This window comes from Varanus komodoensis, unplaced genomic scaffold (genome assembly GCF_004798865.1).
Source record: "Varanus komodoensis strain SLA01 unplaced genomic scaffold, ASM479886v1 scaffold13_1, whole genome shotgun sequence".
Classification (NCBI taxonomy): Eukaryota; Metazoa; Chordata; class Lepidosauria; order Squamata; family Varanidae; genus Varanus; species Varanus komodoensis.
Window position 1 is genome coordinate 7,262,989 of NW_025335408.1, and position 27,773 is coordinate 7,290,761.

The 27,773-nt window shown below is 39.0% G+C and overlaps 1 protein-coding gene across 6 annotated transcripts in view; it reads right to left on the reverse strand.

Moving 5' to 3' along the window:
• Nucleotides 1-27,773, reverse strand: part of DOCK4 (dedicator of cytokinesis 4) — a 269,237-nt gene that overhangs the window by 64,838 nt on the left and 176,626 nt on the right. For all 6 annotated transcript variants that reach the window (XM_044422953.1, XM_044422952.1, XM_044422951.1 and 3 more), the window contains exons 17-27: nt 26,296-26,452; nt 25,486-25,583; nt 25,196-25,279; nt 25,001-25,101; nt 22,185-22,266; nt 20,182-20,352; nt 17,800-17,992; nt 12,514-12,641; nt 9,125-9,259; nt 4,414-4,512; nt 805-899 (exon numbers count right to left, since the gene is read on the reverse strand). In XM_044422953.1, the coding sequence (XP_044278888.1) occupies nt 805-899; nt 4,414-4,512; nt 9,125-9,259; nt 12,514-12,641; nt 17,800-17,992; nt 20,182-20,352; nt 22,185-22,266; nt 25,001-25,101; nt 25,196-25,279; nt 25,486-25,583; nt 26,296-26,452 (1,343 nt within the window). The remainder of the gene's footprint in view (nt 1-804; nt 900-4,413; nt 4,513-9,124; nt 9,260-12,513; nt 12,642-17,799; nt 17,993-20,181; nt 20,353-22,184; nt 22,267-25,000; nt 25,102-25,195; nt 25,280-25,485; nt 25,584-26,295; nt 26,453-27,773) is intronic.

Below are 27,773 nucleotides of genomic sequence, written 5' to 3' on the forward strand. Positions count from 1 at the left end.
TAGTAAGGAAATAAAAATCTGTACATTATCGGCCTTTGATAGAGGATTTAACTAACACCAAATACTGCCAGTTCTTAGCAATCACCCTTCTGCTTACTTGGCTTTGCCAAGGCATTGATGTCAGAACTCAACTTGTTGGCATGCAATATGCTCCAGACTGTAAATCATCCACAGTTCTCTGGCTTCATAACCAATGGCCCAGTGACTTGTCTATTTTGGGGTTATAGCGGATAGCACCATGGTTAGCATTAAGCCTTTATGCTCACTCTCGCTCTCTCGCTCTCTCTAGCCCTAGCCCTGTCTTCAAGAATTGAACTTTTCTGGGAGATAAATCAGAGCTCAGCAAGAAATAGGGAAAGATTTCACTGTACGTTCTGTTCATGCATTTCTAACTTGCCTTTCCTAGTCCAAAGCTCCTATTAGGTTACACTTCCCCTTCTGTAATGCTTAAAAATTTAAGACAAAATATTATTTTCTCTAACTTAGATTATTCAAAATCCCTTGGCATTTCATGGGGTTGGGAAGCTCATCTAGTGACTGTCTCTATTGCCTTCATAAGAAGAGTAGTAATGGCAGAGGCTAATATTACATCCCCATTAGTTGCAATGTGAATGTTTCTCATGTGGATTTGGAGAAACTGCAAATACAAAAGCTGGGATTGTTCTGTTTTCCCTGATAGAGGAAACAGATATTAATTTTGTGCACAGAGATATACAATTTGTCAGAACTGTGTGATAGTCCAAATGATTTGTTTCCATTCCCATCACCATGAGTTAGCTTATGATTATATTTAAGAAGACTCACTTATTAGCAACTAAACGCATCACTGTCCAATCCTTTGGAAACATTTCTGGCCGTATCAGTATTCGAAATACAGTAAAAATCTGCAACAAAAAATCCTAAAACAAAAAAGTTCATTATTTAGGTAAGAGAAACATCTGTAAGAACATTGTTAACAATAACAATAGAACTTTTGAAAATGAAGCAAAACGCATTTAGAGAAAAAAACTATTTTCTTTCCTAAGGAACTTCAAAGGAATAATATCAAAAATGTTTTTAAATTAGATATAGAAGGTCAATCATGTTCTAATTACACCCCGAAAAAACACACACCTGTGAGTCAAAGAAGATGCCATTCAGACCCATTAAACTTTATGCATTTTTATCTGTGTGTAACACATTAGAGTTTTGACGTTTTCTACCTCTAGAGTATAATGCACAGGTGCTTCTTCATCTACATAAATACCAGCTCTTTACAGTTTGACTAACTACGAATAAATAGAAATCTTTCAAAGATATTGTGTACAATCTGATTCGCATTCTGTGGTTCCCTACCCAAATACATGCCCAGGTATGGCTTCTTTTGTAATATGTGAACTTATTAGTTAAAGAGTTGTTAAAGAAAATAGAATTTGTATAAATGTTGGTGATATTTATTCCAATATTAAAGCAATCTTAATATCCATAACCAGTTTTGTAAGCTGGAAAGGCCTCCTGTTAAGAATTGAATGATTTGTGTGGGACTACAGCAGAGAAATTTTTCACCTTTTTATGAATATGTTTAAATGCTGAAATTATATGCTGTATTTGTGGATTATCTCTTCGCACCTTTTCTCCCACATATTTCCTCCCCTTTTTCTAATGTACTTTGTGAAAATAAAGAGGATATATATATATATATATATATATATAGAGAGAGAGAGAGAGAGAGAGAGAGAGAGAGAGAGAGAGGGAGGGAGGGAGAGAGAGAGACTAAGTAGTACAAAAATAATAGCACTGATATAACTCAGTTCCTGGATGGTGCAAGCCAATGTTGTTATAGATTGTAAAATGATGCTGTCATGATGGACATAATAGCAGCACTTCCTTAGTCTAGTGGATTAAAGTCTCTAGCAGTTATGCTGGAAGTTACTCAAGTATATTCATCCACATTCACTGTGGCTTTAATGAATGATGCCTATGACCTACAGGATTGCTTAAACTACAAACAAATCGGAACTAAGAGGGTGCTTGTGTCTTTTTGCAGGGGTGGAGGAGGGGGGAGAGCACCACAGACAGATCTACCTGTGACTAATAACAAGATTTAACAACACTTTGGACTGAGTTTGCATGACATGGGAGTGGGGGACGCTTCCTGAATATTCAGTCCCTGACCATGGGTTATCATGTTGTATGAACCTGACTGGTGTGGGTTACACAAGGATTCAGCAACCCTTGGAACAGGTTTAAACAACAACCCATAGTCAGCTTTAAATATTCAAGATAGCATAGACGGCCACCCGGGCATGTCTTTGTTTAAATCATCATGGCTCCACATGTGAAAAGCCTCAGTGCATATGTGTTGAACTCATAGGAAGGTGCACGGATTCTTCTATGAAGTGAGAAATAGCTAACATTATATTGTTCTAGTGCCTCTAGTTCATCTTTGAATGCAGAATTTATTTCTTGACCTTCAGCTATACACATTAGATGAATCCCTATATCTTACTTAAATCATCTTTAGAGGTGCAAAATTTTGGAAATTATTAAGGCCATGGAAAAGAAAACCCTTTCTTTCTTTCTTTCTTTCTTTCTTTCTTTCTTTCTTTCTTTCTTTCTTATTCTCCTCCCACCTCCCTCCAAACTCCTTGGAAATATTGGGAAAATTGAAAAATACACATACTTAACATTTGTTTAGCTCTTTACAAATCTAAAGTATTTTACAGTTTTGGGACACTCGTAGCCAACCTGGTGTCCATCAGACATTTTGGACTTCAACTGCCATCAGCCTTAGGCAGTATGAACTATCACTGGGGATGCTGAGCACTGTAGTCTGGAACATCTGGAAGTCCCCAGGTCGGGGAGAGATACTTTAGGTAAATGAGTACTGCTTATGTACTCTATTTAAATATACCAAAGATGATAATGTTATGAGCAAATGAACATATGCATAACATATTTTAGGCTCCTATTATCATCAAGGAGTCACTGAAATATCTGAAGCATCATAGAAGCTAGAAGCAACTGCAAAAGCTAGAGGTAAAGGAAGACTGGTGTACAGCATTTGTTCCTCTTTATAAGGAAATCTAGGGAGACTTCCAAACACAGAGCCTAAGGAAATTTGGCCTGCAGGAAAAGCTCCAGATTTTATTTGGCTTAGGAACATTAAGACCCCATATTAAAGAAACTTTAAAGCAGCTCCAGTCTACTATTTGAAGAGTGACATTTTGTTTACTTTGGAAATAATTTCCTGTAATGAACATCTTTTTTTAACATTTTGAAATTTGGTCCTTAATGGTAGTGTTGATTCGATCCTTATGCTACAGGAGCCAGGCTACTGACTTCCTTCAGATAGAGAGGGTTTATTCCAGTGGCAGCAGCAAAAAAATTTATATCTCAAGTAGCATTCCCCAGTGATAAGCTTTGAGAACTTTATTAAAAACTGTGGCAGTCAGTTTGATAGATCCAAGCTTCAAAGTTAATTGGAGAGGAGAGGAGAGGAGAGGAGAGGAGCCACATGATGCTCTAAGTCAGCCATTGACAAGGGTGGGAATTTAGGTTTTACATGTAGGTTTTAGATTAGATTAGAACCTCATTAACTGACTGCTACAGCATCTTAGCAGAACATGCCCAGAAACACAGTAGTCTGTGGAGAACTCAAACTCTCAATAATATGTACTCATCTCTGTTACGATATGGTAACCCTACTTATTGTGGAGAAACTGAGCATGTCTTGGAAATCAGCAAAAGATAAATTAGGTCAATAATTTTAATAAGAAACAGAATAAATAACACTGCTGGAATCTTACAGATATTTTAAAAAAATAAAATCTCCTCAGGCTTCATTATTTCCAGACATGTTACAGCTCTAATCTTTCCACTAAAGTATTCTTATTAGATAGTTTTTTTGAAATTGTTTTGTAGGGAGTAAAGCCTGGATAAGACCTAAAAGACAGTATTTCACAACCCAATACTATTCAGTTTAGAGAAAAAACAAAATGGGAAAAAAATTCTCATTTTTCCAGTTTTTTTCCCCCAGACCTTCACATTTTGAATTACCTCTACAGAAATTTTTAATTAAACATAGTGATTGATTAATTGAGGTTTCTGTTTGTTTGGTTTTGTTATGATTAAAATCTCTCTCTTCCATGGCTAGGTCCAGCATGCAAGCACTGTACCACACTGAGCTCCACAGATGATAAAGTTTGTCTTGCAAATTATCATGATTTCACCAACCGTGAACAAAACATCCCAAGGATGTTAAAATGGCCATGATTCCCACTGAGATAAATAAGCTCACATCAGCATCCTCTGGGTTGTGTCTTCACACGTGTATATTAACAGACATTTCAGCAAAACAGGGTAATCATAAGCTGCTTGAGAAAAGCACCAGAAATTATTTACAGGAGCTAAAACACAAATCTTGTTACTTACTCTCAGTTCATCTCTTGTCTTGAATCTGTTGAGTAGTTGCTGGTAATGTCTGTCTGTCATTTGTCGTAATAATGATAACAGGCATGAAACAAATTCTCCCTAAAAGAAATATATATACATATATTAACAGAAAGGAAAGGCATTACTACCAAAAGTAGTAAAATGAATGCAATTGTTATTACAATTTATATTGATGATCAGGAGTGTGTGTTTTTAAAGGATGAAAAGCAATGGGAAGTTCCACCGAAAAGAATTAGCTGTAACCCAGGGCTGGAGAATATGCGATTCTTTAGATGTCATTGGGCTACATTCTCAGTGGGTTTTACCAACTGCTATATTGCTTTTGGCTGGTAGAAGTGGCAGTCCAACAATGTCTGGAAGACCACACATTCTCCAGCCTTGATTTAGCATCACATAATTTTCCTATTTATGAGGTGTTCTTTCCTCTCTGTTTAAGGCTAGTCACAATTTCTGATACCACAATTCTAGAATCAGAATACCATACTGAATGTGATACTATTAAATAAACATACAGAGGATTCCATTACTACTATTCTATTCACCTGAGATTACCCATTCTGTTTAATTTATAAGCTTACATAATGTTTTCTACGTACAAGGTCCCTGTTGAGCAAATGTCTGTTTGTAAGCTTTAAAACAATATTGGTATACCAGGATAACAGCACCGATTTCAGAAGATGAAGTGAGCCTCTTGAGAAAGTGTGCTCTTGAGAAATGCTTTTAAAAAACAATCAAAAAGGCATCAAACTGTTTACACAATCATCTTTCTATTGTATCTGTTCACAAGCAAATTAATCGGTTTTTTTGGCTCGAAACCCAATAACACAACACACACACAATGTAAATGGGCATATCTCCTATTTAAGTTCCACCAAAAAGAAATGTGCTGGAAATGTGTGCCAGTTCTTTGTGCCCCTTAGTTAACTTCCTGAACCGCTATGTAAGTCATAAGTTCGCTAGTACTGAATATCTTAGGCTGCAACTCTGCACCGCTCCTGGGAATAAGCCCCTGCTGAACATAGTGCAAGTCATTTCTGAATAAACAGGCATAGTATTGTGTTGTAGATACCGTTAAGTTTGTGAAGTGCAGGCACAGATAACCTAAGGCAGAAATGCCACAGTTGGGGCATACAGGAACACCTCTTTCCTAGGCTCACTCCTATAAGCAAGACAAGCCTAGCTGCTAAATCTGGGATGGAAAGTTGAGTCTGGTATTTCAGTGCAGGTCCACCTACATGATATACAATGTACTCCTTTTACCATTTTGATAAGCACAAAATGGATTCTTGACAACACATGGTGAATGAACCTGCCACCTACACCACAAATTGGGTGGTATCTTTCTTCACAAATCAAGAGCATTTGGCTCAGTGTGTTGCCATAAGCAAGTATAGTACTGCATGAACTTGCTACATAACAGTATATAATTGCCTTATGCTGTGCAGTGAGTCACTTAAAAATTAAGGATTGGATGTGGCACTTGAAACTTCCCCATACAATGGCTTACATGATGCGAGAGCCTATTCTTCTGCACTACACATGAATAAGACCTTCATACAGCTTTGAGGCAAGTGCAGCCATGTGCAAATTGAGTTTCTCAAAAGGAAGCCCATTAAAATGAAAGCTTAAGGCTATACTTAATTCTACGAGCTTTATTTAGCAATAATGACGTGTGTGGACTGTTAAAATCAATGGATGTAAGTTCAGCAAGTCTTCAACCACATGAAGTAATGTATCACACTATTTAATAGTGTCACAATTGTGCACCACTCAAACATACAGAATCATGAAATATTTTAAGGACACCTTCATAGGACATAAGTGTGCTGCTGAAGATGTACATGAACTCTGTCAATATTGCTTTAATTTCTTGCCAGTATAACAGAGCGAACATTAAAGATGTTGAATTTTATTAGATTGTCTATAAATATTTGCCTCCAGAAAAAGTATCATTTAGAATGTATTGCTAGCATAGATGGCTTGGGACCAAGATACCTAAAGGAACGTCTTCTTCCCCATATGCCCTCTCGCCCCCTAAGATCGGCAGCAGAGGCCCAGCTCCAGGAACCCTCCTTGAAAGAGGTTAGGAGAGAACATACCCGGAGGAGAGCCTTCTCTGTGGTGGCGCCCAAGCTATGGAATGTGCTCCCCAAAACGGTCAACCTGGCACTGTCTTTACATGTTTTTTGGCACCAGGTCAAGACCTTTTTATTTAACCAATATTTTAATGATAAGAATTTTAATTATTATTATTTTAATCTAACTTTACTATTATTATTAATTATTAATTTTATATATTTCAGTCATGGGATATCCAATTTATTATTGTTTAGGAAAGATATATTATTGTTTATTGTTGTATTTATAGATTGTTGTGAGCTGTCCAGAGACAGAAGTGATTGGACAGCCTTAAAAAAAAAAATCCTAAATAAATAAATAAATAAATAAATACTACAGGGATATATTTATCTACCTATCTATATAAATCTAGGTCTCAAATGAAAGAAAAGCTGGACTAAGAAGGCTGCAAGGGGAAGAATTAATGTGCTAAATGTTTGGCTGAATGAACTTCAGCCAAACATGCTAAAACTTGGCTGAATGAACAGAAATAGATCAGTAGCTCTTTTAAAAATCCTCATATGCCTCCCACTTTGCAAGATTCCTATCATTTTAATGGATACAGACATAACCTGACATTATTTCTCTTCCACAGTGTTTCTGCTGTTCTCAGAAAAATAGGAATTCAACTCCTATCAACCTCTACTTATCAAGGAATGAGATAGGACTTATGGGGCTAATTTACTTGAAGGAATAAACTATATGAAAATGCAATGGAAAAATGTGTGAATAGTGTCTTAGCATTTCTTTTTTTAATGAAAACTATTTGTATGACGCTGTTGCATCAGTTTCAGGAGTGAAACAAGAGACAGAGGGTCTACTTACTCTTTCCTCTTTTCCCCCACTATTTGTCTCCTTAAAATTATCTCCAAGCTGTTTCTCTTGCCACAGGAGAGAAAATGTGAAGATCTTCTTGTGGTGAAAAGCAAGGGCCAGAAAATAGCAAGGAGGAAACAGCTTAAGTGTTGCTTGCCACATCCCTGACTGAAACATCCAGCACTCTTTTTCCATCTCAATCTCTTGCTATACCTCACAGACTGATTTATTTCCTGTGTTAACTGACTATACCCAATAGTCTTTATAAATATCTTTATACCCAAGATATTTTGTTTGCCATGTCTCATCACACTAGAACATGGAGTCATCCAATGAACTGAATGTCAGTATATTTAGCACAGATGAAATAAAGTACTTCTGCACAGAACACTTTAATAGCTGAGCACTGGGAATTCACTATCACAAGATATAGTGGTAGCCACTGATTTAGACATTTTCTCTCAAAGGAATTAGGGAAGTTGCAAGGATCCATCAAAGCAATTAGCAACAAACAAACCAGCTGTCCATTTTCACGGTCAAGTAAGCTGTGAACTAGCAGGTCCTGAGTTCAAACAATGGAGGAAAAGATACTGCTCTTAGGTTTTCTGTGGAGGCATCCATGAATTATTTGTCTGGACTACTGATGTTTACAGGATAGTAGATTACATGAAACACAAATGTTTACTGTAGAGTCCATTCACATTGTCTTTGGAAGCTATTTATTTATTTTTATAGTTAGCAAATCCTGAGGTAATATTATTAGAGGTAATAATATTTGACATTATGATTAAAGGTTATCATAAGGATTCTGATAGACATCTCAAGAAGAGCAGAAGTAATTAACATTTGCAAGAGGATGGGCCTAATCAATCTCTTTTTATTTTTATTATTTTTTAAATTAAAAATTTAAAAAACCATGGGGAAAAACCATGTTCATGACTTAATCAGTCTTAACTCTCAGTACCTAAACAATTCCTGCAAACATGCTAATAACAAGTTTCTAAAAAAGGATGAAACTGAGGCTACTGTACTTCTGCCTCATCATAAAAAAGGATAAACTCAATAGAGGAGGCAGTCATGCTATTATTTATTTATTTATTTAAAACTTTTCTATACCATCCCATACTTAGATGTCTTGGGATGATGTATAGCTAGGGAAAGCTGAAGGCAGAAGAAGAAAGGGAAAGCCAAATATGGGATGGATTGATTCCATAAAGGAAGTCACAGCCCTTAATTTACAAAAACCAAACAGGACTGTCAAGAGCAGGCCATTTTGGAAAACATGCAATTCATAAGGTCTCATAAGTTGGAAATGACTAGACAGGATGCAATAACAACAAATTCAAAGAAAAAGACCCTTATCAATTCTTGCTTAGTCCTACATAAAACCCTTCAAGTCAGCTTCACAAAAGAGGTGACTATGCACAGAGAATTCAACTCTTACTCCTGGAGTTGGTGAAAATATTCCAAAAGAGCTGGCAAAAACATAACCCTAACCTTATACTTTGTATGCATTCACATGTTCTTCACAGTTGATTTTAATATCTGAGGCAGTTCCATGTGCATAAAAGGAGTTCAGGCACTGAAATCCAAAAGCCCTGGTGCATGCAAGTGCTCCATTTCTACACTGGAACATGTACACATACTTTTCACTGGAACCTCTTTCCTTCTACTTTTATACAATCAGATGAATTAGGGAGACAGATGAATGAGACTTTCAGTCTGTGCACCAAGTTGTTTGTGCTGTAACACTTACAGTAACATCCTGAAACTGAAGCTTCGTTGCAGATTCTGCCGGCTGAGGGCGGCTTGTGATCTCCAAGATGGTTCGGAGAAGCACATCCAGCAGACTGTTCACAATTATATCTATTTCTTCCAAAACTGACTTCTCCTTGGATTTTTTTAAAAGGAAAAAGAAGTAGACTGTTCAGGCTGCTATTCATAAAAAGAAAATAAGGTTCTCCTTATCCATATGTTTCAAAGTGAAGTTTGTAAATATTTGTTATTGTTATTACTAGCAAAATATGTTTATCCTGGATTCACTAAGCTCTGAAATATATTCTGCTGAAACAAGTACACTGCTCACCATTTCAAAATAACTAAATAGTATTAAAATAAGAATGAGAACTAAAATGGGCAGGCATTTATTTAATTGCCCCAGTGGAAATCCCATTTAATCTATTTAGGGCACAATCCTAGGCATGTTTAGTGGGGAAAGTCATGCAATTCCCAGCATGCTCAGAAAGCATGCTGGCTAGTGGTATGCTTAGAGTTGTAGGATTTTTCCCCATCTAAAAACATGTAGGATTGTACCTTGAATAAACATGGAAAGGCAAAGTTCATTGAAACCTGTGTTGGTTCATTAGAATGTCTGTAGTATTTTGAGAATGCCAGGGGCTGATAATTCTGCATAATTCCGAATTATGCAGAATTATCAGCCATAATTCTGCACCCATGGTTATTAGCACCCACTCGGATCCAACACAGTAATTACCAAAAATTTATATCAAACAGCTTATACCTCCTCCCACAACTTTTGTGCATTTTTTTATAACAAAAACAAATTTTTGATTCTTATCCAGATCTTGACTCCTAGGTTGGGATCCTGATGTGGATCAGGATGCCTGACCTACTGTGGGATAGCTGTAATAGTAATAGTATTTGTAGCTGCTACATGGGGCTAAAAGTAATAACTGAGAAGAACTACAGTGTCCCAGTCTTTCCCTAGCTAGATTTGAAAAGTCAATGGAAGGTGATTTAAGTTTATGAAGAGTGCAAACTCAAGGCTGCCCCCTCTGTGAAACTGAGAAAACAGATTTTGAGACATATACAGAATACGAATGAAAAGAAACTTATACTTTGTGTGTGTGTGTGTATTTGCTGTCACTCAGATCTGTCATATTCCTACTGTGGATCATTAGTCTTTAGAAAGGACCGATCCATTTGTGAACTTGGTCTGCAATCCTTCCATCCTCTAATCCAGTGCTGCTTTGTGTCTCTGGAAGGACTACTGCCAGAACCCAATCTTCTGCCTCAATGTATGTTGGTCTTCTATGTGGTATTATGAGCCTAGATTACATAGAATGGCTAACTTCTGACTCAGCAAGCTCCCGGCATCCTCCCCAAGGTGTGCTTCCTGGAGGCTGGTGCCTCCATCCCATGCCTTGGTCTGGGTAGCTTCACTCCATGCGAACTCTCCCTGACCAGGGAAACCCTGCATGTAGCCTGATGTCATTTAGCTCACAGAAGAGGCAGGGGTGGGGGGCAGCCACTCCTCCCCGCCGAAATTAGTTCCCCGCCCAGCACTGAATATTTGCCAGTGTCATTGTTCCTCAGCATAAACGGGGGATCTGTTTATCTGCCAATCTTACCGTTTGCCATTCTTAAAGTACTTTTAATCTCATACAGAAGAATGTACAAAAACACAATTGCACCAAAGCAAACAAAAAGGCATGTAGGTGGAACATTGATTTCTTAACATTTGTAAGGCATACCACACATTACATTATTCACACTTTTAAAAAAGCATTCATAAACTGGCCACTTTCATTCCAAAGGAAAACCCCCAAGGAGGCCTTCATCTGGAACAAGAATATCTTCACTGCCTCTGGTGTAAACAGCAGCTTCAGGGGCAAAAAGCAGCCAGGGAGGAGATGTTCAAAAGAAAGTGGCATGGATGGGCTGTTCATTCAGACAGGGAGTAAAGGCTGCCTTTCCTTTCAAATAGAAATGGTAAGTTTAAGCACACTTTTTAAAAGCTGTAGCTAACATGATGTGCAGTTTGGCCTTTAGTGTTATCTGGAATTAACAAGCACAACAAGAGGAATGGGAAGATGAGCCCAAAGAAGAAAGCATTAAGGAAAGACATGCAGAAAGGCAGTGCAGAGCTGTTCTCTGATGACCCAGATGGCAGGATTGGGTGGAAATTAGTAAAAGTAATTTCAGATACCTCTGAGGAGAAACATCCTAATGAAAAGAGTAGTTCCAAAATGAAACAGGCAGCCTTAGTGTTTAGCAGGCTCCCCTTTGTTGAAGGTATTTAAGCAAAGGCTAGACAGCCCTCTGTCAGGGATACTGTACATCTGGAGACGGGAAAGGCAGGTTGCTTACCTGTAACTGTCATTCTTTGAGTTGTCATCTGTGCATTCATACATATGGGTGCTGCACCTGGGCACTGCCTGTATTTGGGAAGATTCTCTCAGCTCTAAGGATTTTGGGGGGGAGCGCCACCCCACTTCCCCCTCCCCCCATATAAATAAGTGGGGTTTCCGCTCTTAGTCAGTTCGCTTGGATCTCTCACTGTTCTTGCTTTCCCTCATTTATTCTCTATACAAAGCAGGTGAGGAAAAACCAAGAAAGCTGCCTTAAGATCCACAGAGCTGAGAGAATCTTCCAAAATGCAGGATCTGTGCAGGCACAGCGCCCAGATGTGTGGGGCACAGAGACCATGATGAAGAGCATGCAGTGCTCTTCATCTTGTCGGACTGTAACATCTATCAGTCCAAGCCAGCACAGCCAAAGGTGAGAGATTATGAGAGTTGTAGGCCAACAAGTTCTGGAGCACCAAAAGTTTCCCATCACTGCTGCAGATCCTGCACTATGGAAGGACTTGAATTAAATTACCTTCCAATGAGACTGCCAACTCTATGACTCTATGAAAAAGAGCAGCTGCAGAAAACATATAGCAGTTGAAGAAAGTAGGTATAACTCAGATTCCATTCTGTTGAATGGAAACACACCAGGTAATTGTCAGATACCTTTGGTATGCAGACATTACCAGCTGTTCATTACATGCCTGATCTCAGAACTTTTTAAAATTAGGAACATTGACCCTTCTTTCTATTTGTGACATTCAAACATACACATCAAAAATCTATCTTTTTAAAAAATGTCAGTGAGATGTTTAAGCCAGAGTAAATACAGTTCTTTCCAAATATGTGGTTAAGAAAAATAGGAATAATATCAAATACACAACAGGAAGGCAAGCCTCTCATGCAGATAACTTTGATTTCCATCCAAACAGTACTTGTTGATTATGAGTTTTTAGTGTTAACACATCTGGAGGTCAGTTTGGTGGCCTCCAGATGTGTTAACAATGTATTGGGTAAAGGTAGTTTTATTCTATATGATGCAGCTTCTACTTACAGAGCTATTTTTCTTGATGAGGCAAAATATGTTGCTAAGGATGCGCGCACATGTGATCAAATCTTTTTGTTCTTGCAGATGCACATAGAGGTGATGCAGAACTACAGGAAGCAGAATATAGCGGGATTCTGGAAGGACAAAAATATACTATAAATGCTCTCCTGTAGTAATTGTTTCTTTTGTCCTTTAAAGTTATTATGCAACAATTCAGTCATCCTGTCCTTTCAATGTAAGTTTCAATTTCAACTGAATATGTGTTAATGAGGATTGTATCAACTCACACATGGAATTACTTGACTAGAAGTATCCACACATGAAACATCACATACCTATGTCAAGACCTCCCATCCTGGAGACAAATTTAACACACTGTGATGGCCAAGTCTTACTTTTTGGTGCAAATAATCTTTTCCCCTCTTCCTCTACCAATAAGGGGGAATTTGGAAGGTTTTACTTCAGTTTTTGAATAACCAAACCTTGCAGTGTTTCCTAATCCCAGATGAACTGTGGTTTTCCTCAACAAGCCAACTTTAAATCATATTTGCTGATGCTACATTTTAAGTCTTGGACAACATGCCAAATTGCAATTAACCTAAAATGGAAGAGTAGATTATCTCCTCACAGTCATGACAGAGGAGGAAGCAGCCCAGTGTATGAGTGAAGGGAGAGGTATAGCAAATATGTGTAACACTAAACCATGGTTAAGTAATGCACATGGATATAGCGATTCACATTCAAAACCCTCCCTCCCTCCCTGTCATCTTCCCTCCAGTTTTGTGTGGGACTATGAATGAGAGAGAGAGAGAGAGCAAACCCCTAAGCTTCATAGCGTACTTGTACTCATTTACTATATTTTTATATTGCCAATAAGCCAAAGCTATCTGGAAGGTTCACAAAACAAACCTACAACCATGAAATACAATAACACAGTCAAACATAATATAGGCAGTATAAGTTTAAAATCAAATAAAATTAAAGTAAAAAGCAAGATAAAACTAAGTTTAATTTCCCTAGTGTTGACAGTATCTTTTTCCAGTAAATTTTGGCTAAGAACTTAGGTTCATTTTTTTTTAAATAATAGCCCCACACTGTGAACTTCACCCATAATTTCTGAAGGGCAGAAATATCCTCCACATGAAAACATTCCCCATGTGACTTTAACATGATTAAAGATAAATGAATAGATAGATGGAAAGTAAGTACTGCTTTAGACTCTGGGCTTTATTATGAAGATTCCCCCATATTTCCTAAAAAATGCTTATGAATGCCTGAGTTTTGCTGGTCTGGTATAAGCTATTAAGGTGTGCTTCCAATGGAGAGATTCTAATGTTACCAATTGAAATACAATGTGAAGCTGTTCCAAGCTGTTCCAACTTTCCCCCCTTAATGCATTTTCTGCATTAAGGAAAAAGGTGGAAGAAACTTTCAGCTTCCACAAGGGAAACATGGGAAGGTTAAAAGTGGGAGATGACATTCTCTCCCTCCCTCCCTCTCCTGTCCCAAAATTATTGAGGTAGCTTAACTGTATAATCAAAGCCTGGCTTGGAAGCACCTGAAAAGTCAGGAGTCAAGAAACAACTCTGCAGCAGTGCAAAGCTAGCTTGTGCTGTGCCACAGAAAATTAAATGGTATACCCAGCAACACTCTCTTTTCCTTACAGTAGAAAACATGAAACCCCCTCAGTGCTATACAAATCTGATTAGCAGGTAAATCTAGCTTTGGAACAGGAAGTTATTTGTCAGAGAAAGCTTCTTTTGTCTTAGACGTTCAAACAATCTGTTTGCTCAGCCTACGAATTCTTCCTTCCACATGCTATTTTTCCCTGCACTCTGTAGCAAAGAATATTCTAATGTTGTAAAGTGTTCATTTTGCCCTCTGCGAAAGGGGAGTTTAATTACATTCCAGATCACAGTGAGTCTCAGCTTTACCCCAGGATGTCATGCTTTATTTTTTCCAGACCAATGTACTTTAGACAACAGAGTGCTTTTTCAGTTTCTTTACAGCAGGGAACGGGGTGGAAAGGCATTCTGGTTGGGTCTGAGAGCCAGTTTAAAAGGCAGAGGATGACAGATCAGAAATAGAAAACAACAACAATGATATAACAGTTCTAGGCATTAAATTCAAGTGTGCTGTCGACTTCTCTTGAATGAACCCCAGCAGAATGTTGGCCGTGCGGATCAGACTGAGAAATGCCAGCTGAGCACTGGACTCACTAGAGAGTAGTCCTAGGCAAGCCATGGTTTCCTTCAGCCTCATTCTTGACCAGGCACAGGATCCCTGTGAAAATTCCCCATAGGGTGGGGAGCTATATGTATATCACTTTACATGTTATGGCCAGCACATTGTGGGCATTTGTTCAGGGCTGTTTCCAAGGGCCTCAATGTACCCATCATACAGGATCATGATAAGAAAGCAGCCCAATCTGAGAGTAATAAGGCAGTCAGAGCTGGCTTTTCACTCAAGGAGTCTCATACTCGGCTCCATGCCACTCTACCATGCTCCATTGACCTCCGTTCTACCCAGCATGCTCCATCTACCCACGCTGTTCTCCTCCAGGTTCTAATATTCCCTTTGTGTAGGTCCTGAAAACTGTAGCAACAACCATGGAATACCATGTTTGAAAATACCGCTTCCTGAAATTTATTGTGTCATCTTTTCCACAACTGAAAGTTTATACTATTGGCTCACATTCCATTTCACTTTATCCCAAGATGGAGACCAACCTGGCTTGGACAAAGTTTTTACAATTAAGCAGTTGATTAGCTTTGAATGCCAAAAATTAAAAAGGCAGTCAGCTCAGCACAATGGCACAGGGAAAAGCAAATCAAGGCAAAATATAGTTGCTACTTCTCACTTCTGCACTCCCATTGCTGAAGGAACTGCTTAGAACTTCTTTTGAAAAACTAGAGTCTAAAGAGAATGCATAGTACATGCCATAAATGTTGCTTGTCTTGAATAAAGATACCTTGCATTCTGGAATGCCTGCCTTATCCTATATACCAGTAGTTAAGTGTATCTTTCACCATAAGGCCAACTTCAAGTTCAGAGGGGGCTACATTCCAGCACCAAGCGGGACCATGGTAAATGAAGTAGAACTAAATCCACCAGCATATTGTAGCTTAAAGTTCTTATTGTCAGTAATTAAGTCTTAGGAAAGGTTTTCAGTCTTTTAGAGTGGAGAAAAAATTCGCACAAAAGCCAGGAATCCCCAAGATGGTAGGTAATTGAGGCAAAAGTGTGGAGCCAGAAAAAGGGGACAGGGCCATTTGGAGTAGGGAGCTCAATGGACTTCCTGCTCACTCCTGATCCAATTATTGGAAGGAGGCAATATGGAAGAGGGCTTTTGCAAGCTTCCATCTCTAAGGTATGCTGTATTCTGCATATTCTTCCCACTAATGAAATCTGTACAAATAAGCTGCCGAAACCAACACAGATCTAGTGCAATATGCATAAAATTGGCTGATTTGCAGAAATTGTAATTGTGCAAATAGTATTGCACCATGCACAAATTTCTTTAGTGGTTAAAAATGCACAACCTGGTCTGCCTTAGAGATGGAAGTCTGTGAATCTTGCAGTGACTCATTGCCTGTTCAATGCTAACCAGCCAGAATCTAAGGGACCTGTGAGGAGGCAGGGGGGCTCACCCCTTTTCCTAGGGCCTTCCACAGAGCAGAGCCGAAGATAACAGGGCAAGGCTGGGGATCTGTGTGGGGAGAGCAACTCGTGAGAAGACAATGGCCGGAGACACGTGTGAGCGCACAGCTGTACAGGGTTGCGGACGAAGGCAGGAACAGCTGGGTTGGGTGGAATGGTGCAGGAGGAGGGAGGATAAAGGAGGGGGGGAGGGAGAGAGAGGAGAGAAAGCGGAGACACACGTGTGGAAAGCGGGCAAGGCGGTCACTGGCAGGCGAGCCAGCACCAATGAAGAGCGGAGACTGGGGAGTGTTCCGGCCGTTCGTTGCCTTAGCGGCAGATGAGAAGGGAGCCAGAGCAGGCCAGGTCAAGGCGCTAAGGGAAGCAAGCTGGTGAAAGTGTAAAGTGGCAATAAAGACCCGGTGAATGCACTGTCCTTCTGGTGTTGCTCTTCATGGAAAATCAAGGAAGAGGCAGCTTTAGCCGGTACCCCTCTCCTGACACAGTCACAGGACCACATCATGAAAATCAATCAAAATCCACTGAAATGGATATTGGTATGAATCCAATCAATTTCATACCTTATTGGATTCTTCACACATGCCTATTTCCAAGCATTGGATTGTGAGCTCAGGAAAATCAGATTTTACCTAGTCCTGTTCAACACAGCACACTGTAGCCTATTTCCAGATATGCTGTTATTACCTCTCTCCAACTGGACAGAAAAATCCTCTTTTTTGAATAGTTCAAAATTTCCCATGAATTCTATAAGTACTTCCTCTGATCAGATGGACCAGACACAACTTATTAAACAACCTTCTACTGGTTAATTTCCCATCTACTGTCTTTTAACTGCTGTGTGTGTGTGTGTGTGTGTGTGTGTGTGTGTCTTAATGATACTCAGGATTAAGATGTCAGTTTCATTTTAGGTCTTAGTGACTGGTTGACTGAGTCTTAACGCAGCAACATACAGATGTAAACTGCAAGACTGTTCCCAAGTAACTGGATCTTATATGCTTTCAATTTTGGTATGGACAGAAAACAGATAATAATGAATGCTCAGAAAGGCAGAATTTTTAAATGTAGGCATCCAGTGTCTCCAAAAGACAATTTCATATTTTAGCTAATTCAGAGCTATGGCTTTTCAAAGCATGAGTTCTCCTATTGCTTATATTTAACTCCAGTCTGAAAAAATGAGAGGGAAACGCTGTGCATCTTAAGCTTCTTGATGTCCTAAGCATGATGGCCTTGGTACAAGTGCTGAAACAAAAGTTAATTTTCAAAGACATCAACACCTGGTGAAAGAAGTCTTAGCTGCAAGTCTTAGCTGTTATCCAAAAGTGACCAGCAATGGTTGGAAGGCTATTGCAAATTGTGAGTGCCACTACCAAAAAGTCTCCATCTTGAATGTTCAGCCATCAAAACTCTGATGGGGACCTGGAAGAGATACTCAGTAGAGGGGGATTTGTACGGAGGAAGACACTTTTTAAGGTGTTCTAATCCCAGACTGCTTCTGAGTATTATTGGAAATGCTGATGTAAAACAAATTCTGAGAGTTTATGGTTAACTTTCCTGTGTTTTTGCATAAGAATAATATGATTAAATAGTAAAGACTATCTTAACTACCGAGAAATCATACATTGTGCATTCTACCTGGGTTGGTGTATAGGTGGCTCTCCACTGTTTTTCCGATGCACTGGAGTTTCACAGCTTGAAGGGATTCATCTGCATTTGTGATGGTTGGCAAACTGCCTAGAGTATCACGCACCAAATTTGCCACCTCTCTCACATCGAATAGTTTCAGCAGCTCTGAGTATATAGCTGGGAATGAGTTGAGAAAGATTGCCTAAAGACAGCAGAACAAAGGGAAATTACAATCTGCTATGGATATACACTTCTTAAGAACATAAAAGCCATAACAGACCAAGGCCTATGTAGTCCAGAATTCTGTATGCACAGTGGCCAAACAAATGCCATGGGAAGTTCCCAAGCGGAGCATGAGAGCAATGCCACATTTCTGTTTGCATTCCCAAAAATGGGCATACAGAGGCATGCTGACAGTAATAAACAGCCACGATGACTAGTAGTGATAGCTTTAATCTTCTACCAATGCATCTAATTGCCTTTTAAAGGTTGCTGGTTCACAGAAGCACATCCAGTAGACTGTTCACAGCTCATGATAGGATATTCCATAGTTTAACTATGTGGTTTAACGCAGTATGTTCCAAAGATCATTTCTTCAAATGAGAGAAGTAATTTATACAACAAGAGTGACTAACTTCATGTGAATTTATTATAACAGTTCTTAATGATCACATTTGCATATTATGCTAAACCACCTTCTGAATAATGGACACCATGAGGGTCATGAGGGTTGCTTGTGGAACGACCGGTGATATGATCAGGCTCTGTGGCCTGTTCTCCCTCTCCTTTCCCCATGGTCCTCCAGCCAGCATCCCAGTGTCCTTCTCAGCAGAAGGGGTTTTACTTTTTTCAGCCTCAGAATATTGTGCAAATGTAATTCTAAATCATCAGCATTATCATTTGGTCTTTTGCAAGCTAGCAGGAGCTCCCGTGTGGCTGTCCAGTATGTGCAATCTTTTCTGTTTCAGCTGTCAAACCGAGCAGTGCAATGAAGTAGGCAACAGTTTGACAAGGCAAGACTGCAGCTAGGCTAAATTAAGCACAGTTGCCAGGGACCAATTGCCAAGTTGTCAACTGAAAAGCACATGTAAAGAGGTAAAAGTAGCAGAAGTTGCTCCAAAAGCAGGGGGAACAAGCGATCCACCTTTGTTAATGCATGGCCCTGGCTTTTTAGGGTTTAACTGACACTTCTCAGCACCCTTCACCATTTCAACAGTTCACCTGCTCACCTTAGTCTCCAGCTACTCCAGAAAGGGGCAATATCAACTCATACCTCTTATTTTTGCAACATTTACTGCTGTAGTTACTGCACTGCTCCCTTTCAAAGGTGAAACAGACAAGGAAATTGAAGTAAGGCTATTCATATCTCATAGTCATAACAGTGCACTTGCAATAGACCAACTGCAACAACTAAATAATTAAAATAAATTAAGAACACAATTGCACAGTATTATGGAAATGAATAAAAGAGATTATTGAACTCTGGGCTCAAGTGCTGCTTGAGCATTGGGAGATGGAATGTCACAGGTGAGACTGTGAGGAGAGGCAGGGAGTTTTGCTGATCTTGCTGAGCACTTCATTATTTATTTTATTTATTTATTAAAACATTTCTATGCTGCCCCATTCGCCGAAGCCTCGGGGCAGCTCACAACATGAAGTAAAATACAAAAATAACAATATAAAAATAACAATATAAAATAAGTCGCCCTGGCCAGATAAAATAAGCAAATACTGTTAACAATTAAAATGACGCTTAAATAAAAAGGTCTTTAGCCAATTCCAACAACCCACAAAGAAATTGTCTTCTGGGTCCAGACAACCGAAGAACCTATCATGGGTTGAACAACCCCTAGAGCAGCCACAGGTTGTCAGAATGTTTTAATACTTAAAAACACAAACCCACCAGACTGCAGGAAGTGGTCTGCATTCAGATAATGCAACAACCCAGCTTACTAGCCAGACTGTTACACTGTGCAAACTAAGTCTATTTCTTCCCTTTGACCAAGAGAACCCAGCTTTGGGATTCTTCCCCACCCCCTATTTTTTATTTTCTGAAATGAAAGAGATTGCTAATTGCATTAGTGTACACACTGGTGGTAGACTGACAATCTTCACAGAAGACACTGGGGGGAAAATGAACTCACAGCCTTGTTAGCTTGAACAAAAGAGAGACTGAGTGGGGTGAGTGATGGGAACTACTGCTAAATATCTCATCCAATTTCTTCTGTCAGTAAGTGACAATAAAACTAAGTATATCATAGCATCGTAATAGCATCACAGCCTAATGCAAGCAAGTAAACAAAACAATACCTAGACTATGTCCTTCTGTATCAAAGACCATACATACAGGTAGCACGTATACCAGTAATAACAGCCTAAGCAGCAGCTTACTTGAGCTTGAGATAAAGCACTAGCCCCTTTGGTTTCTTGTGAAAGAAAGAATCGCACTGACATCAGAAGCTCTTGAATACAGCAGCAGAATTCCTCCTCATTTTGTCCGCCAGTAGCCAGGGAGAACAACTTCCGAGACTGGACTATATACTTAAATATATATTCTTGCGCCTACAAATGCCAAACATACATTAGATTTTGTTACTGTGCCTTAAAAAAAGATAATGCTAAGATTAATTATAATCATATATCACTGACATGAAGTATAATGACTAGGAATAAGTGAGGAATAGGGAAGGGAAATATGAAGGATTTTTATGATTTGGCCTCCTAGATGGAGCTTACATGGGCACCAAATCACAAAGGTGCAAATCCAGTGAGCTTGTGGGCTTTTGTTTTTAAGCTGGGCCACCATTTGTGCATTTAACACAAAACAACCACCACCACCACTAGGTTTTGTGGATTTGTGCAAATCAGCACCCAAAAGGCACATGGTCCTCAAGTAAACTCCATAATCATCACATGTGCTGATTTGCACATAATACTATGACTTCTACATATTGCATAAATTTGAAAAAATAGTGTAATTTGCAGACATTTTCTTCTTTTTTCATGTACAATGCAGTTAACCTGCATTAAAGAGGAAGGTCTACAGAAACACCTCACAGCCTGGTTCCAGTCACTGGATAAGATGCATGCAGGAAGGTTATCAAGCTCAAATGAGCTGGACTTCCCAATGTTAACACAATCCTAATAATGCAATGACCCAACAAAACCCAACCTGGTTTTGCACTCTTCCATTCTGTGACATATATTTTGGCTTCCAGCAATATATAGAATTTTAAGTCACCAAAAATCTTAGTCAAAATGTTTTGTGTATTCAAGACATTTACCAATGTCCCAGCATTGCTTTCCCCAGAAAAATGAATGTAGATTATTAGAAATCTTGCAATACACTAATGAAAATGTGCATTAGATATCAGAAACATAAATTTTCATGTGCTAGTTAAACTTTCTATCTCTATCAAGTATTTAACATCTCGAGCCCTTTTTCTCATGGTATGTTTCATAATAGCATCCATATACTAATACAGAGTGTATTAAACTTGAGCATTCCCACAGATCTTCACTGCTTCTCAAACAACTGATAAAGCCTCCTATTTAGCAAAACCCAAGATAATATTTATTAGGCTCAGGAAGTGAACTTTCTGCTCTTGTCTTTCCATCTAACTTGACTAGTGAATATTACATGATTATAATCTCATCACTAAAAATTCTTTTGTTGTTCTATCACTACCAGATTGAACTGCAGGCAGAATTTTGGGTAGTTCAGTCACTAAGGGCTAGTCTACACGGGATTCCATTACCATGAACTGCCTTGTATTAAGCTTAATTTGATAACTTTCAGAATGTGTTAGGAATGCTCATGCGAACATTAATTTCAAGCTATCAGCTATGGTAATATTATCTATTATTTTATATGCATCTGTTATTTTCTATGCTTTTCTCTGAAGTGGTGAGCCCCTCTGTGCATATCTTGAGCACACTCTTAGTTTTGAGCACACTGACTTGGCTCCAACCTATGCATGAGCAGAAGACTTTTCCATGTGCATATTCACACAAGGAGGTTGACTGGGCCTCACTGCAGCTGCAGAGCCTCATCCTTTATAAAAGCCTTTTCAGAGGGAGTCTAAATTACCCTTAATATTAACACTAACACTAAGCCTTTAGGGTGGGGTGGGAACAAAAAAGAAAGGAAAGTGTTCTTGCAGATGCAACCTTATGCTTCTCTGGATCCAAGTTATGGCTACTTCAGCAGACAGAAATTAACATTAGTATAGTTCTATTCAGGTAAGCCCAGCTTTCCACATGCTGGTGTCCTCATATCTGCTGGAAGATTTGCTCACTGGGGATGATGGGCCTGCAGTCCAACATATCTAGAAAGCCCAGGTTACAGTGGCTGCGCTGGGTAAGGTGACAGTGTCTCTGCTGAATTGTCTCACCTTTAGCACTTCCTGGTTATGTGCTTGCCTTTCCACTTCCATTATTCGATCAACATGCCACTTGAAAACCTTTATGAGGTCTCTGTAACAGAAGACAAGACTTATTCAATGACACAATGGATTACATGAAGTTCAAGTCAGATTATAATTATATAAGAAACTTACAAGCTGGCCACTTGATGTAGGTGCAAATGTCTACTCAAAAGTAAGTCCTACTGAGTTTAATGGAACTTACTCCCTGGTATGAGTATAGGATTGCAATCTTACTGTAGCAATTCAAAGACATGCCACTGAAAAGATAAAGGAAGTGCTTGCCATCTAATTATACTTAGATTGCCAAATCTAAGAAACTATAATACATGGGAAGATCAAGGAACCCCATTCCAAAATTTGAGACATGAACTGCAGATGAATTTTGCATGGAATTGTTACTATAAACAGTCGCAGGATTGCAGGAATGTATGCAGGGGTGATTTCTGCTTCTTTTTGCACTGGGGTGCTGGCAGAAAAGATTTTGTACTCTTTTCTGCTACTGCCCCCAAACATCCTTGCACTGACTTTAGGGGATACGGAAAGTGTTCACTGTGGAGTGCTGTGTTTTGCAGACTGATTATACTGAAACAGCAGAGTGCACAGTTTGGGAACTAAAGGCTCCACATCTTGGCATCTCCAGTAGAGCTGGGTAGAGACTGCATGTTAAGCCCTGGAGAACTGCTGCAGGTCATTGTAGGTGATCTGCCAGTTTGCATATAATGCAATGACAAACCATGGAAACCACAATATAAAAAATGCAAGCCCTGCCTGCAGCAGGGCTCACATTTTTAAAATAGATGTGGCAGGCCTTGGGGTAAGTCACGCCTTATGTGTGAACCAATGCTAAGCTAGATGGACCAATGGTCTGATTTGATATAAGGCAGCATTTTGTATTCCTATGCTTCATGTCCATCACTAGCTATGGAAGTTTGCAAACATTCCTAGTAGGGTAATTTTAACAAACACAGAACTGATCATAATCCAGAGATCCTTAGGCTCAATTAACCCCAAGGACTTCTTTAGATATGTGTGTCATGATAGCCAATGTTGATTAAGGGCTGTCAAGTTTAATGTGCTCCTCTGATTTCAAGAGGCTCCAGTCTAGCTGTCATGTACAAAGTGTGTATGTGCATGCAAATTATGCATGACCTAAAGGCATTAGAGAAACAGGACATATCTTGTCCACATAGATCAGGAGTTCCTTCCCAGAGCACTTGGGAGGCATTACCTCAGCTGTATTCCCTTTGGTTCATTACTTTTGTGTGCCTAGACTTGATCTGGGAAAATCTGGGAAATCTCTCTTGCCACCAACAAGCTCATTAGACAAGTACTTTCCCCTCACAGCTTCACCTTCTCTAACCCTGATGGACTGGAAAAGAGCCATTTCAACAACAGGAATGATCAGCTACCTTGCCTGGAACAGAAAATCTTTATCTCTTTGCATGCAAGGGCAAGTTACAGAAGTTCAAAGGTATAGCTAAAATCACATGGATGTTCATATTCTATGTTAAACTGACCACCTTAGGGAGAAAATACCTCCTCTGTGGATATTACAACAATTTATCAACTTGGAGATGGTGAATCTGCAGCTCAGAAAATTTCTGATGTACTTCACCATTCTGTTACATCACTAGCCTCAGGAAAAGCAGACAGAGACAGAACAGAGGGCCCAGTAGGGACTGGGAAGGTTCATTGTTTTGCCCTAAGGTATCCCCAGAATAAACCCCTCCAGCCTGGGGAAGATAGGAAGAAGTTCGGCAATGGGTAAAAGTCTTGATCAAAGTGAGCTGAATTTGCTCACTTTCACTGGCCCATCTCAGATGTAGCTATCTTGGTCACATAAACCAAGGTTTACTAGGATAAGAATAAGCCATGTATCTGTGCACTCCTCCTCAGCCTTGCCCTCTTCGCCTTGTAGCGTCCACTCTGAGGAAGATTTCTGGGAATTGTTATGTCATTGTTTCCTTCCATGTTGAAATTGTAGTTCAAAGGCTCCCAAGAAGCCAGGTTCTCATCTGCGAGGGTTTTTTGGCAGCTTCCCTGTGCCTGGATTAACTTTAAATATTTATAGGTTGTGGAACAGGGTTAGGCTTTGGATTAAGGGACACAAATGAACCATACCTCATTTTGATGAATGGCAGAACAGGTTTTAAACTAAAATGGAATTAATGGTACTGAACGTATTGCCAATTAGGAGTCCAGATCTATTTTTCCCAAGCCCAGCTCATTTAAAGTATCAGTTTAGGATGCAATTCTGGGGTCCCTAGACAGTGTCTGAGGGGCCATAGTACATTTTTTATTCTCAGATCTGAAGTCAGAAATAGTGCTCCGACCTTGGAAGTGGAAATCAGAGCTCCTCTCTTCACTGCCAGCACAAAAAAATGCTGTACCAGCTATTTTCAAGGGTCAGGGAAAAATTTCAGAGAGAGAAAAGGGAGTATTCCAGTGGACAGAGAGAGGAGGAAATTGTGGAAGCTAGGATATAATCTATGCCAAACTTTTCCTAGGCTATTTTCCCCTTCCTGAAACCTTGTTACCAGACAGGCAACAAAGCCAGTCTAGCCTAAATGCAGAACAGGAGGACATGCAGGAAAATATCTCTTCAGCCATTCACCTCTTCCTGCGCAGGATGAGGGTAAATCGCTGAATTTGAGGATTATGATAATCACAATAGAAGTGTACTCTTACTGCATCTGTAGTGCAATCAATACAGGTAATCTACTTTTCAGACAAGCAGTCAAATGACCAAGTAAGCTGAAATCATATAGTTTCTATAAATCTACCTGTATGCAAGTGCTCCCGCAAAATGACTCTCAATGTAGGTGTCCATAACTGGCTTAAAATGCTGAAATTTGCTGTCCTGCAGCAAGTTAATTATGTGAACCTAATAATAATAAAAAGGGGTGTTTATTAGTGGATTGTCTTTAAGCCTGCTGCAAAACAGAAATATGATCTACAGAGTATAATGAAGTCCATACCAAACAATCAAATACTTGAGATCCATACTTTTGAGAGTTTTCATCTAAAATGCCAAATAAAGTGTCCAGTGTATCTTGGAGAAACTATGTAAAAGAAAACAAATATAGAAGTTTTTGTTATTATACTTTATACAAAGTATATTATTATATTTGCCAGTGAGAGAAAAATAAAGTGAAATTATTATTTTTAATAATACCAGCCAATAACAACAATTTATAAAAACAATAAAACACAGTACAGATACAGCATAAAATTCAATACCAAATTTAAAAGTAGAAATAGACTTCACCTTTACTATTTCAGAGCCATCAATTTCTTTCAATTTTGAAAGGCAACTTGCAATTTTTTCTGGATGGGCTCGCCACTTAAGAAGGTCAAGCATGTCCCCTACAAAGTCAATACACAAGACAGCAGAAAAGGCTTCTAGTTAGAGTTCCACAAATATTAGTAATAATAGCATTCATTGCAGAACAACAAAGGAAAGACAATTTGCATATAAGAAGCCTGCCTTAGTGCCATTGAAGCCAAGGTACTTATCTGGAAATAAGTCCACCTTGAATGAATTACATTTATTTTTGAATAGAATTTTATTGGGTTACCAGTTAAGCATTTATCTGTGCTTTATGGGGCCATACGTTTCAATGGGGCAAAAGTGTGCAGATGCATTATAACTGATATCTAGTTATACTAGTCCTAATAACTCAGAAGAATTACTAGTCCTAGTAACAACTCAGAGGTCATTATCCTACCCAGGGGTCATTACCAGGTTATTTTATCTATTTCTAAAATAACTGTAAAACTAATTAAGCATAAATCTTCAAAGGAGAAAGAGAGATAAATATCTGATTCCACCACTGTACTGCTTTAAAAAAATCATTTAACAATATTACACCTATGTCAGTTTTGGTTCTGCTCACAAACAGTTCCATAAAACTCTTTATTAATTTACTGATTAAACCAATGTTTTCTCTGACATATTTTGCGTGGATCTCACCAAGTCTAAATTATAAAACATGTCTATAGCACATCTTAGTTAAGAAGCCCACCCCTTCCATTGACTGGATATTACACTATTTTAATAATCAACATGTTACCTTACCATTTTGTGTCAGTTTAGTTGAGCACAGGAAAGATGTGATCCAGAACGATTCCTTGGTGGTTTTTAATGCTTGGTGGTTGTTTGCAAGGAGATGCCCCTTTGAAAAGGGGAATTTGAGGTAGCGACTACAATCCTGAAAACTTGTATTTTCTTCGCACTGGGAAAACAAAGTTGCATTTGACTCACCGCACAAGAATGAAATAAAATGTGGCATAAAACTGTCACACAAGCTATGTTTTTCACTGGATAATGATATAATGCGCTAATTACCTCTCTCAGTTGGGTTCCCTTTGTGTTCTGTTCTCAGTCCTCTACAATTCTTTATAAAAACTGTCACTAGTTCACCTCATCACATCACTTTCAGTACTCACACTGGCAACACCCAGTTGCATTTCCTCCCTTTCTCTATTTCCACCTTTCAAATTTCACTGAATATTTCTCTGACCTGTCTGCTTAGATACTTCACCATTATCTCAAGCTTAATATGTCCGAGACTGATTTTACATCATTCATCATAAGCCACCTTCTATTCTGCTTTTGCACTAACATCATCATCATCATCATCATCATCATCAGAACATTTCTATGCCGCCCCTTGCCGAAGCCTCGGGGCGGCTTACAACACAATAAAATACAATACAATACAAAATAACAATATAAAATTAAAATTAATAATATAAAATAAGTAAAAAATATAAACGATATAAAAGGAGTTAGAAAAGTTTAAAAGAAAAGAAAAGAAAAGAAAAGAAAAGAAAAGAAAAGAAAAGAAAAGAAAAGAAAAGAAGTCGCCCTGGCCAGATAAATCCCCCATATTTTTGAATAGACAAATAGGAATGGCTTTCTCTTCAACTCCTACTTTGCCTTCCATGTTCTGAGGCAACGTTACCAAAAATGTGGCCTTTATGTTTGACACTTTAGCAAAAACATGGCTTCACACCCTGTTAATCTCATCTCAAATACTCTAATCTTTTGCTATCTGGCCTTTGATTGGTCTACTCATCTCCATCCTGCATTCTCTTGCCAAAGCCATACCCATCTCTTGTTATGACTTCATGATTCTGCTCCTCATATTCCCATTCTGGAGCCCCAACTACTGTTGGAACATGTAGAAGTTCCTCATCGTTTCCTTGAAAGACCTCCAAGTTTTGCCTTCTTATCTCTGGTTTAATATCCTGACATACCCCTGCCTATGATTTCTGCCTCCATGTCTCCGCAATGCCATCTCCCTTCTTTCAAATCCTTTCTCAACATTCCACCATTTCCATGAAGCTTTTGGCATTAAGGTCTCTGTACTCTACTGCAATGAAGTAGCAGAGCAGTTAGGCAATTTTAAACTTTGGGACTTCGATAGTATCCCACAGCAATAAATGTTGCCTCCATCTGTCTTCCCTTCCTCTAGGGCAGGGCCTTGTACTCTTGGCCTGTATATGGGAAATGTTGAATAAAACAGTGTTGTATTTCTGTAGAACAGCCTT